At 37.9% G+C, this 13,175-nt stretch overlaps 1 protein-coding gene across 5 annotated transcripts in view; it reads right to left on the bottom strand.

The window, feature by feature from the left end:
* The window catches only part of OGT (O-linked N-acetylglucosamine (GlcNAc) transferase), a 32,869-nt gene that overhangs the window by 16,122 nt on the left and 3,572 nt on the right, over nt 1-13,175 (bottom strand). The window contains exons 2-13 of one of the 5 annotated variants that reach the window (XM_082323468.1): nt 12,380-12,560; nt 11,021-11,264; nt 9,381-9,449; nt 6,284-6,400; nt 4,796-4,875; nt 3,153-3,348; nt 2,773-2,913; nt 2,463-2,563; nt 2,118-2,271; nt 1,915-2,016; nt 1,469-1,648; nt 38-196 (exon numbers count right to left, since the gene is read on the bottom strand). In XM_082323468.1, coding sequence (XP_082179594.1) covers nt 38-196; nt 1,469-1,648; nt 1,915-2,016; nt 2,118-2,271; nt 2,463-2,563; nt 2,773-2,913; nt 3,153-3,348; nt 4,796-4,875; nt 6,284-6,400; nt 9,381-9,449; nt 11,021-11,264; nt 12,380-12,560 — 1,724 coding nt within the window. Of the gene's footprint in view, nt 1-37; nt 197-1,468; nt 1,649-1,914; nt 2,017-2,117; nt 2,272-2,462; nt 2,564-2,772; nt 2,914-3,152; nt 3,349-4,795; nt 4,876-6,283; nt 6,401-7,613; nt 9,450-11,020; nt 11,265-12,379; nt 12,561-13,175 lie in introns of those variants that run through there. The other 4 variants (XM_082323469.1, XM_082323471.1, XM_082323472.1 and 1 more) reach the window with 4 other exon arrangements.

The raw sequence follows: 13,175 nt of genomic DNA, 5'->3' as shown, positions 1-13,175 counted from the left end.
GTATTTAAAGCTTTAAGCATGCCATTTATATTTTTACCTCAAATTTGTCTGGGTTATGCATGCCTGGGATTGACTGCATTAGGTGTGAGGTTGGATGGTTTCCAAAATCAGAGCTCACATAGCCAATACGAAGTCGACCTTCACTGGCCTTCAAATCCTTGGGATGCTCATATGGTGGTTTGTGAAGAACGTTAATCTGTCAAGAAAACATACACAACTGTTTATAAACTCAGGAACCAAAACCAAATACTAAAACAGAGGAACAAATAAACCCCATGAGTTTAGAATTAGCCTTATCCCACATTCAAGTAAGTGGTCTCTGGGCATCTGTTGTTTCAAACCTGCATTATATGTATTCCATTGGAGCCAAGTGTGAAGTCCACAAACTGTGTTACGAGATGTCACGTACCTACATTCAGCCAAATAAAGACAGACATCACTACTGCAAGTTGACATTTCTGCTTTTCTACCGGTTTATTTTTTAAGTATTCCACCCCTGATTATTAAATATACTGATACCATACCACTATGACCAGGAAGTTCTCAAACTACAAGCCACTTGTGACCAGAACAGTATTCCTGTGAAGTATCACAGCATGCTTTCCGTTCTTATGCTCACCATCTTCCCCAGACATCAGCTTGTAGCCACTATCACTGACAGGATTATCAGACTATTAAGACAAGCCAGTTTGAAGGCTAAATGTTATCTTCTGAAGTTTGAGATCTTTGCATTAGCTAACCAGACCCTTCCACTGGTTGACAGTGTATTTTCAATTATTATTGGCAATCTGCTCAAGTAGTCCATCTCAACATTCACAAGCTCTAACAGCTATGACTCTCTGGTTGAAGAGAAAAAGAAGTTGCATCAAATTTTAGTTAAAGAATTTGCCATCGATTGCAACTGCACTCCTGGCAGCTTGAGGTGCTGTGTAGTCTCATGGAACTGGCACACAGCTAAGTACTTACAGCAAGAGAAGACATGGTTTTGCAAGAATCTGTTCTACTGTACACAAAGTACTCCAAACCAGAATCACAACAAATACTCAAGTACTTCCTACTGTGATGCATCACCCCTGTATCATTGCTGCCATCACCACTAAAGGAAGTGCATTTGGAAATCCCAGAGCCACCCACAAAGCTCTCAACATTCCAGCAAGGATTCACTAGAGGCAAGGTCAGGTTCCAAGCACTATGGATGCTGGAAAGGACCAGATTTTAAGAAATACTACCACACAGCTGCCTGGATCTGTTTTACCACCAGGAAAGAATAATTTACTCACTCTGCTTTTCCAAAATGCCCCTCGCATGTACTTTGCAAAACTAGATGAGTAACACTATGTCCTATTTCTCTACAGGTCAGTGACTCAGAAACCTTACAAAGGCTAATACTAACCATGCAAGTATTAGATTTTCAGTAGGAACACGCAGAAGTACTTCACTCACAATTGCCGTGTATAAAACTTCCTACCTTGTCCAAACACAGATTTCCGTGTCTCTCAGCAATAGCCTTCCTAAAACTGTGAGAAAGGGGATAGAGCATGCTATGATGTGGGTGGACAGAAGGCAGTCTGTTTTTCTCCAGTTGATCAGCTACAATGCTAACCAGCTTCTTCATTCTTTCATCATAGTCTGTCCAGTCACAGACAATCTAGAAAAAGGAAAAATTAAAAGAACGTTAGGACAGCAGCTTCCTTTGATCTGTATCAGATATTTCACAAGTTGAGACTAATGCTTCTTCCAAAAATGGAAGTGAGAACTTTAGTAATTACTGTTGATGACTGTATAATCTTATCTTCTGATTTAAGACTTAAGTCTACTCTTTACATTTAAATTAGTGATTGGTTGAGGTGATCAAGCTTGGCATTTGCTGCAGAAGAATCTTAAGAATTACAATCAAAATCTCATCTTCCTCACCTGCAAACAGTGGGCCAAGTTGCAGTAGGCATCTGGGAAATCAGGTTTCAGTTTCAGAGCAGTGCGGTAAGAGGCAATGGCTTCTGGTATATTCCCTGAATCCTGTAAAGACACAGAAATGAGTCAGCAGATAAAAATATACTCAGGGTAAGTACTCACAGTGCCCCGTCATGGTCTAAGAGTGAATCATTCGCATGTGCTACCTTGTGAATAGAGGCCAGGTTGCTGTGGGCATCAGCAAAAGCTGGGTTTATCTGAATGGCACGGGTGTAGCACTGTAGAGCTCCTTGAACATCCTGCATCTCCTTCAAAGTATTTCCCATATTAGAATAAGCATCTGCAAACGTGGGGCTGATTCTGAGAAATAAAGATAATAGATGTCATGAATAATAAAAGCTCCTCCTCCAATAAGAAACCATACCCAGACTTTCTGGTTTGCAAAGCAACTATCTGAATTAAAATACGCTACTGTAAGTCACTTTCTGTACAAGTCTATGGCACCTTCCTGTTATGAAAGGCTCGGACTATTACATATAGTATCCATTTACCTAATAGCCTCTTTGTAATGCATCAGAGCTTCCTGTAACTTCCCTTGCTGTTGCAGAACACTTGCTAAGTTTGAATGCGCAGCAGCAAACTCTGGAAACACCTGAAAGAAAAAGAAGTAGATTCTATCTCTCAAATACCCCAAGTAGACCATATCAAAAAAATACTTGTGCGTTTCTCACTCTTCTTTTATATGACTCAGGTCTCTGAGCAGACGTTCCTCCGCTTACGACCGCAGAAGGAAAACCCTATGTCGTATTACACATTCCCAACTTTAATTCTCCACCTCTCCCTCACCACATTCAACCGTACCTCAAGAGCCTTCCGATAAAGACGGACAGCTTCCTCAATATTCCCCTGTTCCCGTTTGATGTTTGCTAGATTGTTGAGAGAATCTGCATGAGTGGGACAAAGTCGAAGAGCTGTATTGTAGCATTCTTCTGCTTCTACCACCTTCAAAAAAAGGGATATTATTAACATGGTAATATTTGTTATAACAGCACTGTTTATGAGAAGTCATTATACAATCACTTTTAAGAGGTTCAAGGTGGAGTTTTCTTGAATTATTCTTCCTTATGACTAACTAAATCAGGGTAACATCCCATCTCAATAAATCTGGTGACACCTGATGTCTAAAATAAACATTCACTACACTTTAAAACACTTTAAAAAGGAAAAAAAGTACTTCTTACACTGCCTTTCTCCTTTAAGGCATTGGCCAAGTTACAATAGGCGTCAGGGAAGTGGGGTTGTAGTTCAATCGCCCTCCTGTACGTGTCTATTGCTAGGTCTATTAGTCCTTGCTCATAATACACACAGGCAAGGTTGCCGTGCACAACTGCATGATTTGGACTCAAACTCAAGGCTCGTAGATAAGCTGCTACAGCTCTGTAACAAGAAAAAGAAGGCAAACAATCATCCACAGAGCAGTAATTATATTTACCTTGGTCATAAAAACGACCTACACAAAAAAACCCAAACTTCAAGGGATATGTATTATTAACACACACAGATCTGTCCTGTAAGATGTTACTGAAAACACAAAAGAGTACTGCCTGAATTAAAAGCCTAATCAAGGGATGAATTATTATTATTATTCATGTTATTTTAAAGCTATACTCAATTCCATAATTGACTAGCAGACTAGAAGAAATACATTGTAAAAGAGGAACGTCTTCCTCCCACCTGATGCTGTATACTGATCAACATAAGTCTTTTGGGGAAAAAGTAAAACTTTCATCTACTTTTTTAAAACACTCTGTTACTAGGATAAGCATGAGACCTTTGCTCCATTTTTTTCCAGTTTATTATTCAATTGCAACAATATAAACAGTAGCATATTATTATGTCTTTATTCTCTCCACTAACCTAACACATGTATCATGCTTTATTTACACTTCAAACTCCACTTTGTTCAAAAGTGAGATCTTTAATTATATGCTCCTATAGCACTATATAAGTAACTGACGTATTCAAATCCAATTTCTAGAAAAATCACAACAGTATACATAGTAAGTAAATTCTCAAAAAAGTGACATAACGTCTAAAATGATGAGGAAACATGCCCCTGTTTGGCCCATTGATTTGTGGTTAAACAGAAATCACTGAATGATTTACACTGTGTGCAATGCAACTAGTTAGAATAATTAACCTCTTCCCTGCAAGATTTTATTAAATTTGGAGCCACAAACCACAGCTACTAGAAATTATAATCCAATTAACAGATGCAATATGGTACATTGCATATAAACAACGCAGCCTGCATCTCCTTCCAGAAACAAAAGTAAGATTTGTGTATCAGATTAGGTCTCAAAACAAGTTAGTTCACAAAGACAGCAACAATACTGCAACCCCATGCAATAACATGATGCCAACACATAACAAATACTGAATATTCAATTACATGCTTAGCTGAATTTCAGCATTTTAGCTTGTCTTACATAGATGGAAAATTTTAGAAGATACATACTTGTAGATCATGCCCTGAATAACATAATGAAAACAGACAACACAAGGGTTCATGCCTTTTTCAGACATATTATCTTCACCCATCCCCAGCCTTAATTTCAAATCTATTTTCATCAATTCCTTCAGAAACTCTAATTTTTAACATTTTTTTTAAGTACAGGAAAGTAACATAAAGGAATACATTCCACAGAATTTTTCTTTTTAATTCCAGTAACCCGCTCTGTATGCATTTCAAAGCCATTTGCTTGCTTAGCTTACAGCAGAAGTCTTTGCTATACTGTCCAAAGGTATTTTACAGCAGGAACATAATTTGTATCTTGATACATCTGAGAGGCCACTGACAGAGCGACAGTACTTATCTGCTTACCTGTCAAATATCCTTGCCTCCTTCAGGACATTTCCCAGATTGATGTAAGCATCCAAAAAATTTGGGTCAAGTGTTACAGCCTGAAAATATTTTTGAAGTAACAGTTTTGAGCATTAAAACAAAAACATTCTCTATGAAACCTAGTTGGTTTTGTTTTGGTTTAGTTTTTGTTTTGTTTTGTTTAAAATTTGACAAACCCCATCTGTAAGCATCTAAGACTTTATCAATAACCTAGTAAGGAAGGAAAACTTAAATTATATAAATCAATCACAGAGCATCAAAGTTATTTATCTGTAGAAACGACAACATACACTACCTTCAAATTTATTCATTTGCTTACCTAGTCAGTTGCAACTATTGCAGAATAAAGTGTTAAACATTTAGTTCATGTTATGCTAATCATACTTATCACTCCTGTTTATCCATGCTATGCTGCCTTTAATTTTGTTTTAGAGGAGAAAAATCTAAAAAACCTGATCCCTCTCTTTTATTTACTGCGAAGTAAGACAGCATTTTAAAACTTTACCAGCCCAGGAAAACAGAGACAGTTTCACAAGAGCGAGAAAAGAGCAAATACATCATGTGTGTAGCAAAAATTCAGTAGCCGGGGGGGGGGGGGCGCAAAAAAAACCAACACCAAACCACATTTTCACTCCCTTCAAAACTAATAAAATGCAAAAAGCTTAAGAACCAATAAAGTTACAGAAGATGCAGTAATAAGCTACATGTGAGTACTTGACAGACCACACTCTTACAGTCTTTCTCATAGGAATTATTATTTCCAAATTAGAATACTTTATAAATCTATCACTAACTAGATACAGATCAAAAAAAAATCCCAAGCAGTTAAAATTATTTTTGTAGATCTTAAGTCATAAATATCAGGAAGAAACTGTCCACCACATCTTAAATCTGGCTTTAGGTCACTTTAGAAACTTAAAGAGATGAGTACAAACTTAATTAAGATACTAACTAGAAGGTATCAGACAACTAGTTAATGACACCTATCTAGAGAATTCTGAAACAACAGTGGTGAAAAACAACCCTGGAGAAGAGGAATTAGTGTGTCACTTAAAATTGTTCTCCTCAGCTACTCAAAGGACAGTAATACCTGAAATAAAATCAGAATGAAAAATAATTTTAAGCAGAAAGTTGTTTCTCCCTCTCACACATGAAACATGCAAAACCTTATTCCCATCAAATTAGATTTAAAAAAAAATTTATTCCGGAAAGGACTGTAAAACAACTTAATGAATTTTCTTATATTTGACATGTGTGTGAAGTCCTTAGGGCAATTCTAAACATCTCTCTCTAGTGGCAAACAGGCAGTCTGAAACATCAGGAAGTAAAAAAACCTATTAACATACAATGTTAACTAACAGGAGCCTAAGAAGTTCTCTGCCAATCAAAATATTTCTACCACCTACAAACAGCCAACTGCATGTACATCAAAATCTAGCAGTGAAGCTGACTGGCTTAGATAGTTACCTTTTCAAAGTGATGAATTGCAAGCCAAATTTCTCCTTGGGCATTGAAAACACAGCCAAGATTACTCCAAGCCACTGCAAAGTTTGGTTGAGTCTCAATTGCTTTTAAGTAACAGGCCTTGGAACAGTTAAAGAAGAGAGATACAAGGGAAGGGGAATATTTGTAAAAAGAAAAAAATGAGAAAAAATAATTGTTAGTATGCCTTCTCTAACCAGCCAAAAGTGACCCTGCAGTATAGGCTAGCTTGCGCCAAAACTAATGCGCTGCAAACTGTTGTTGATCCTGCGCCAGCGCAAACCAAAACCCAGGTGCAAGCCCACCATTTTTCAGTTATGCTGATAACAAATTAACATGCCTTTAGATACCAGGTCACCACAGAAATCATCTTGGAAATAATTCAAGTAGTTCAGCAGAAATATCTGGCACCCTTAAGTGCATAAAAACAAAAAAATTACTGTGCATAAACAACTTTGCTGTGAAATAAAATTATTAAATTGTGAAATATTCTAAAACAGATAGAAATTACATTAAAAATTAGAAAAACTACTGAAAAAGATTAAGCCATTCTTCGGTTTTAATTGTCCTTGTCAAGTGAGATGACACACCCAATCCGCATCTTGTTTCCTAGTTTCTTCAAATATATTCAATCATCTGCAGCTTCAAAACCTCAAATGACAGGATTGCATGAAGGTTTAGGTCCCTGTAATGCAAGCGCAAAAAATCGCTGCGCATCCTAAACAGCACGGCGCCACGCTATCGCTGCGAACTGCTTTGCTATATTGATTGCCCCTAGGTCCAGTGAACGGCCAACCAGAATCATTAATCTACCAGACAGGCCCATACAGAAACTTGCATATTAAATTTGACGTTTGGACTCTAAATGCATTACAACCCAATTTTATCCAAAAGGCTACAGCCTGGAACTTGGGCAGTCACCCAATCAGAGATTAATCATCTAGTCAACCGTTCACGAGGGCTTAATCGCACGCAATGCGCGTTACCGCTGCGCAGCCTTTGCGCTACTGCAGGATCACAGCGCATCATCAGAAGAGCAGAACGCTGCAATCCAAACAAAGAAGAAAAAAGGAAAAAAATGAACAACCAGAAGAGTTAGAAGCTTTTACTATTAACTATCTCCAATTATTTCTTTAAAAAAATATTTTAATTTACTTTTACTTTATTTCTTTGAAAGAATTTGTGGCTACTAGTATAAAATATTCTTACATTACTTGCTTGTAATTAAATATTTTAAGCTGTTTCTGAAGCCACAAGACAGAAGATTCAGGCATGGAGGCAAATGGTTTTGCTGTGGCAGTTACAAACCCGTTACCATATTTCTCATCATGTGACTTTTCGGTGCGTTCCTTGCTGGAAGAGGAGGAGGAGGTGTGTGTCTGCCCTAGATCCAGGCCTCGAGCTCCCTTCAGCGAGGCACCTTACGCATGGAATAGGAGGTTTCACCCACCTGAAACCTTCTAAATACAATATCAGTGGTGAAAAACCAAAAACAAGAGAGAAAATAAAACAAGATCATTAGTAAGAGTTCAACAAAGCAATTGCATTTTTTTGGATATGTCTTAACACATGGGAATGAGGACAATCTGTCTGTAACAAGGGAGACATGCAGAAGGGAGAGGGTTAATCAGGGCAATTGCATACAGCAGGGACTTTTTTTTTTTGGAAGAAAGGCTCTGAAATATCTACAAAGAAATTAAATTTTAGTTCAAACTGTAAGGAATCTGCTGGCTTGATCTTTCAAATGGACTGATAGCCAAAGAAACACATTGCAATTTACTCAAGATGTTTTTCCTCATTTATTAAGTTCTCACAAAACGGAATAACACTTTCAAACTAGGTGTCTCCAGAGCTCTGAAACAAAGAAGTCAGCAACCTAAGGCAGGCGCAGTGTCTTGGCCTATACCAGTCACACTAAAGCTGCAGTGAAGTGCAATTCATGTTAGCTGTCCGCTTGGTGGGCTGAGAACCAAGTGTCTCAAAGACTGTTCAAACTCTAAATGCTGCTACAAAATATTTTCAACTTGGATCTGACCAAATCAATTAGGCTGCCCTAGGATGGTACGCACATCCAAGTTGTTAAGAGAAATCAAAAAAATAATGAATTTTGAACCTGCACTCCCATTACCCCATAAAAATCATAACCCTCCCCAAATGGTGCTGCAGCCAAACAGACAGCTACGCTATTCATACACTCCACTTTTTAGCATGCGCGTGGGGCTTGGAGTGACAGATGTGGAGTCCAGAGTGTTTCCGATTTCTCCACACTCCTCACCCCTGCAGCGCGGACGCGTAAGGTGGCTTGTAACAAGACAATTTCTTTGTGCAATCCAAGTTTTAACATGCCAAGAATTTTAAACTCATCTTGGTGTTCAAATTCTCAGTTTAGGAAACACAAGACTGCTAGAAGCCACCTTTCCACTACAGCAAGTTTTCTTTCGATCAGTTCATTTCCCAAACAAACCAGCTTTGTCCTTCTGATGTCTTTATTTTGGGGGAGGGGAGAGGGAAGACACGAAGAAAAGATATTCCGGGGGTTTGCATACTGCAGCTATTGATGATTTACTAGCCTTTCTTCCACTACCAAGGGAAGGGAAAAGTTAAAAGAATAAAAATCCTTAAAAGCCAATATTACAAGGTAACATTTGGATAAGTTTCTTCTCCACTTACAAGCCACAAAGGACTTTAGAAGAGCAGCGTTTTCAATAGCACCTGCATCGTACAGGGATCTCGAGCTAACCACAGGCTCTCTGCTTGGCACCAGCAGGCAAGCCTCAGGTTTGAAGGACTGTTACTTATTTCCAGATAAGAGCATGATGGAGCCCCTGCCCAATACTTCAGAATGGTATCAGATAGTCTAGTTCAGCAGGAAGGCTTGGTAACGTTCCATTTCTTGACTTAAGCCAACTTTTAAACATGGACATGCCATATCTTGCCCTGCAACTACTCTGGGGGTGTTTCAGTGCCTTCAGTTTTCAGCAGTTTCTCAGACTGTCTGTAGATCAACGCAGATTTGAAGACTTGGTGCAAAGTTCAAGTTTTCAAAACACTGACGTTTACATGTATTCTACCCAACACCTACCTTGGCTTCTTCCAAGCGACCCAGGGCTTTGAGCAGGTTCCCCAGGTCACTACGAACACAGTACAAGTCCTGAAAAATCAAAGTCGCACTATCAGCTTCAGGACTTTAGAAGCCCCAAAGGTCTTCACAGAGAACTTGCAAAGGAACGCCCCAGTCCTCTACAGCTTATTTTAAATTCTTAATAAATACACCACAAATGTAAATTATTTTTCTTGACCTAACATTACAGCCAACAGATCTTACTGATTTTAGTACTGTAAAAATACAACCATAAAGAAGTAGAAAGAAGTAAAAAGTAATATTTCATATAATTCCTTTTTATACAGAAATATAAAAGAAAACAAAAAACAAACGCCCCCCCAAGCAACTTAAGTTCTTTTGCCATACATAAGTATTTGAAGTCGTCCCCCCCCTTTTTTTTAAAGCATGACTGCAAACCTGTATTCTTAAGTTATATCATTGCCATTATGGCTTTTAAATAGATTATATATAGCAATTTTGCTTCCTGTATCCCCAAAGCAGTTTTTCTCCCTGGTTTTCCTACTAATCCATCCATTTTCAACAGCCTTGCCACTTGTTCTTGTTCTTTCGTTTGTAACCACAGCACAAGCTTCAACTGCATTATCTAGCAGTAAAGATCACAAAGAATGGGGACATTTTTGTTAGCGCTAACAAAAGAAGTCTCTAACATAAACAAAACTCAACTCCTGTAAGAAAACACCATCTTACAGTATTTCTAAACAGGGCATAAACTCCACTACTCACACTGCTTAGCATAAGTTAGACAAGTTCACCTAGGCTGAAGAACACAGCGAAACAAGATTCTGAGCTTCTGGACTGGGTTTGCATTTGCTTTTCCAAAGGAAAAAGGATATACCCGCACCAGACCAATGCTGCATTTTAAGTATTTTTTGACAAAACCTATGACCAAATAGCATGATGAAGGTTTCTGCTTCCTCAGTAGTACTATACAAATTATTTGAATACAATGCAAAATAAACAGCAGATAGCAGCCTGATACACTGTTTACTAAAAATGTCAATTCAAAACAGTTACAACTGAAAATCCAAACACCACATCTATTTTACAGGAGTCACTTACAGACAGATGCTCAGTTTCAGCCTATAACAGTGGTGCTTCTGTAAACCAGTCCACAGTGGAAATCTAACCAAGGCAACTGTCACCACCATGGAATTTCTGACTTTGTGATAAAGTAACACCTGATGATTTTTCAAGACCTCACATTGAAGTCTGAGCAGTGATTCTCTCACTGTAATAATACTACCTTAAAGCACACGAAGCTAAATGAGGTTATTCACTGAAACTTCTGACTTCAGAAAAAAAAAAAAAAAAAAACAAAAAAAAAACAACAATTCCTTGCTTTTGTTATCTCAACAAGAACACAACCAGCAGGCTTTACTGTATTGCAACATAAAACTTTCTGTGACAGAAGTCTTTCAAAGATCCTTAAAAAAAGTATTATAATGATCTACTGATCATTATATAATTGTATAATAATGATCTAGTGATCAGGTTAGAGGGAAGGGTTATTACTCTTTCATTCTTTGAAACCTGCTATTTGTGTGTCCTGGAACAGTAGTAAAGTATGGAGTTCTTCTATAAAATAAAGTGCTACTTACAGGGTTGTACTGAAGGGCAGACACATATGCCTGTACTGCTCCTTCCATATCACCTGCAGCTACCAGTGCAGCAGCCAAATTAATATATCCATCAATGAAATCTGGTTTGAGGCGTAGTGCATGTCTATAATGTTCAATTGCTTCTTGTAGCTGTCCACGTTCCTTGTACACATTGCCTAGATTCGAGTAGGCTTCGGCCAACAGGGGATTCTGTTTAATAGCCAAAGTGCTGAAGTGAGCAGACCTGGAGAAAATTAGACAAGTTAGCAAAAAAACCAAAAACCAAACCAAAAAAATACCCACAAAACCACCAACGCCACCCTTGACTTTCAGTGTTTGCCTGTTTACCTAGTCACTTAATGAACATTCATGCTTCAGTGAGCCAAACAGCCAACAAATCTGGAGTTACAGAGCTGTCTTGTATGTTTAGCTTCTCCTAGCTTAAACTATCATCTCCCTTGTTCCTATTTTAGATCTACTGCAGAAAGGCAACTCTCATTTACAATCAGTAGGGTCCAAGTCGCCTCATCAAACCTGAACTCAGTGCACTTGGAGAAAACACAACAGAAATCCTGTGAAGCCTCTTCCAACATTTGTATGCTTTAAGCAATGTTCCACTCAATAATCTTTTCAAGAAGCAGGACACAGCTGACAGATGTAGATGTAAAATTCTGTTGTGTACTCCCCCATTTTATTTTCCCATACCCGAATTGTTATTACAACTCTATTCAGAAGCCTATATAAAATAAATCTCAGTCAAAAGTTCTTACTTCCTTCACCAGCACATGAAGATTTACAGCTGTAAAAGTAAAGTTCAAAATGCCTGAGGCACAGAAAGCAAGATCAGGAACAGGCAAGCAAAAAAAATATAGACAACTTTCAGATAACAAAAATCCTTAACTAATTATGCCATTTTGCAGCAAACAATCAGTCCTGCAACTTAAAAAAAAAAAACAAGACAAAAAAAAAAAAACCACACACAAAACTACCCCACTTCAGGTGGAATAAACAAACAAAAGTCTTTGTTTACACATGTAAATACCTCCAGTACACACAAGTGTGGCTGACACACCAATATTAACGTATAGAATATTAAAATCACATGAGAATAATGGCAAGATCTGTTGTTTGTTGTAAAGTTAGCAATTCCAATTTGTATTTCTCTTACCCTAACAAAATTCAAAAAGTAAGAACATTATTTTTGCCTAGTCCTTACTGCTGCCATGAAGTTAGTTGTTATTTCCATTCAGTGATAAAAAATGAAATCAATGTTAGAACAGAACTTTTGTCAGCTATGCTTAGTACTATTAGAGGTGCAAACTATATAGAAAGCTTGGCAGAACACCTCAAGTCACCTACCTGTCCAATCTGCGACACTGGAAGTGAATGGACGATAGTAATAAAAGCACACCAGTATTATCAGGCTCTTGTCTCCAAAGCTGCATGCAGTGTCTCTCTGCTGCTTCAAAGTCTCCTGCCTGATACTCACGATGAGCCAACTCCGCTAACCCTTGGAAGGAAAGCATACGTTTCGTTGGTTCTGGAGAATCACCAAAACATTTAAGGGGGGAAAACAAAAAGTTAGATAATGGGAACAGAACAAAAACCAAAACAAAACAATGTGAAAAAAAGCATACACAACTGAAAGATGAAAATGTTTTAAATTACATAAAACACTACAGCACATGACAGTTTGCACTCTAGGATCTTCATGTCCCAACCTATTACTATGATCTTTCTAACACTATCTGTACAAGTCCATGACTTCATCAGCTAATAATAGGAAACATGTAGATTGTAATGACTGTGAATATTTGTAAGTCAATCTTTTTCCATTAACCTGGAATATACTTAAAGAGATACCTGACATGATATTGTACTTTGGTTCATAATAGAAGAAGTTTGGCTAACAGAACAATGACTCTCCTCACTCTCCCCCAAGACTGTAAATCTTATGCTTTGTAGTATTAAAAACAAGTTCTAAAACTTAATAGGGAAATGAAGGACAGCAGACAAAGACTTCAAAGGACTTGAACGAAATAAAAGTTTTGCTGTGCCAGCAGTGAAAGGCCTTTTTAGGGGAAAAAAAAAGGGGGGGGGGGGGGGGGGGCACCATGTAACATTCCTTGAATCCTCTATACCCCTACATTCTCTA

Source organism: Platalea leucorodia (genome assembly GCF_965183815.1).
Source record: "Platalea leucorodia genome assembly, chromosome: 10".
NCBI lineage: Eukaryota > Metazoa > Chordata > Aves > Pelecaniformes > Threskiornithidae > Platalea > Platalea leucorodia.
The sequence above is the reverse complement of the archived record's forward strand: the minus strand, read 5'-3'. Positions and strand labels throughout refer to the sequence as shown.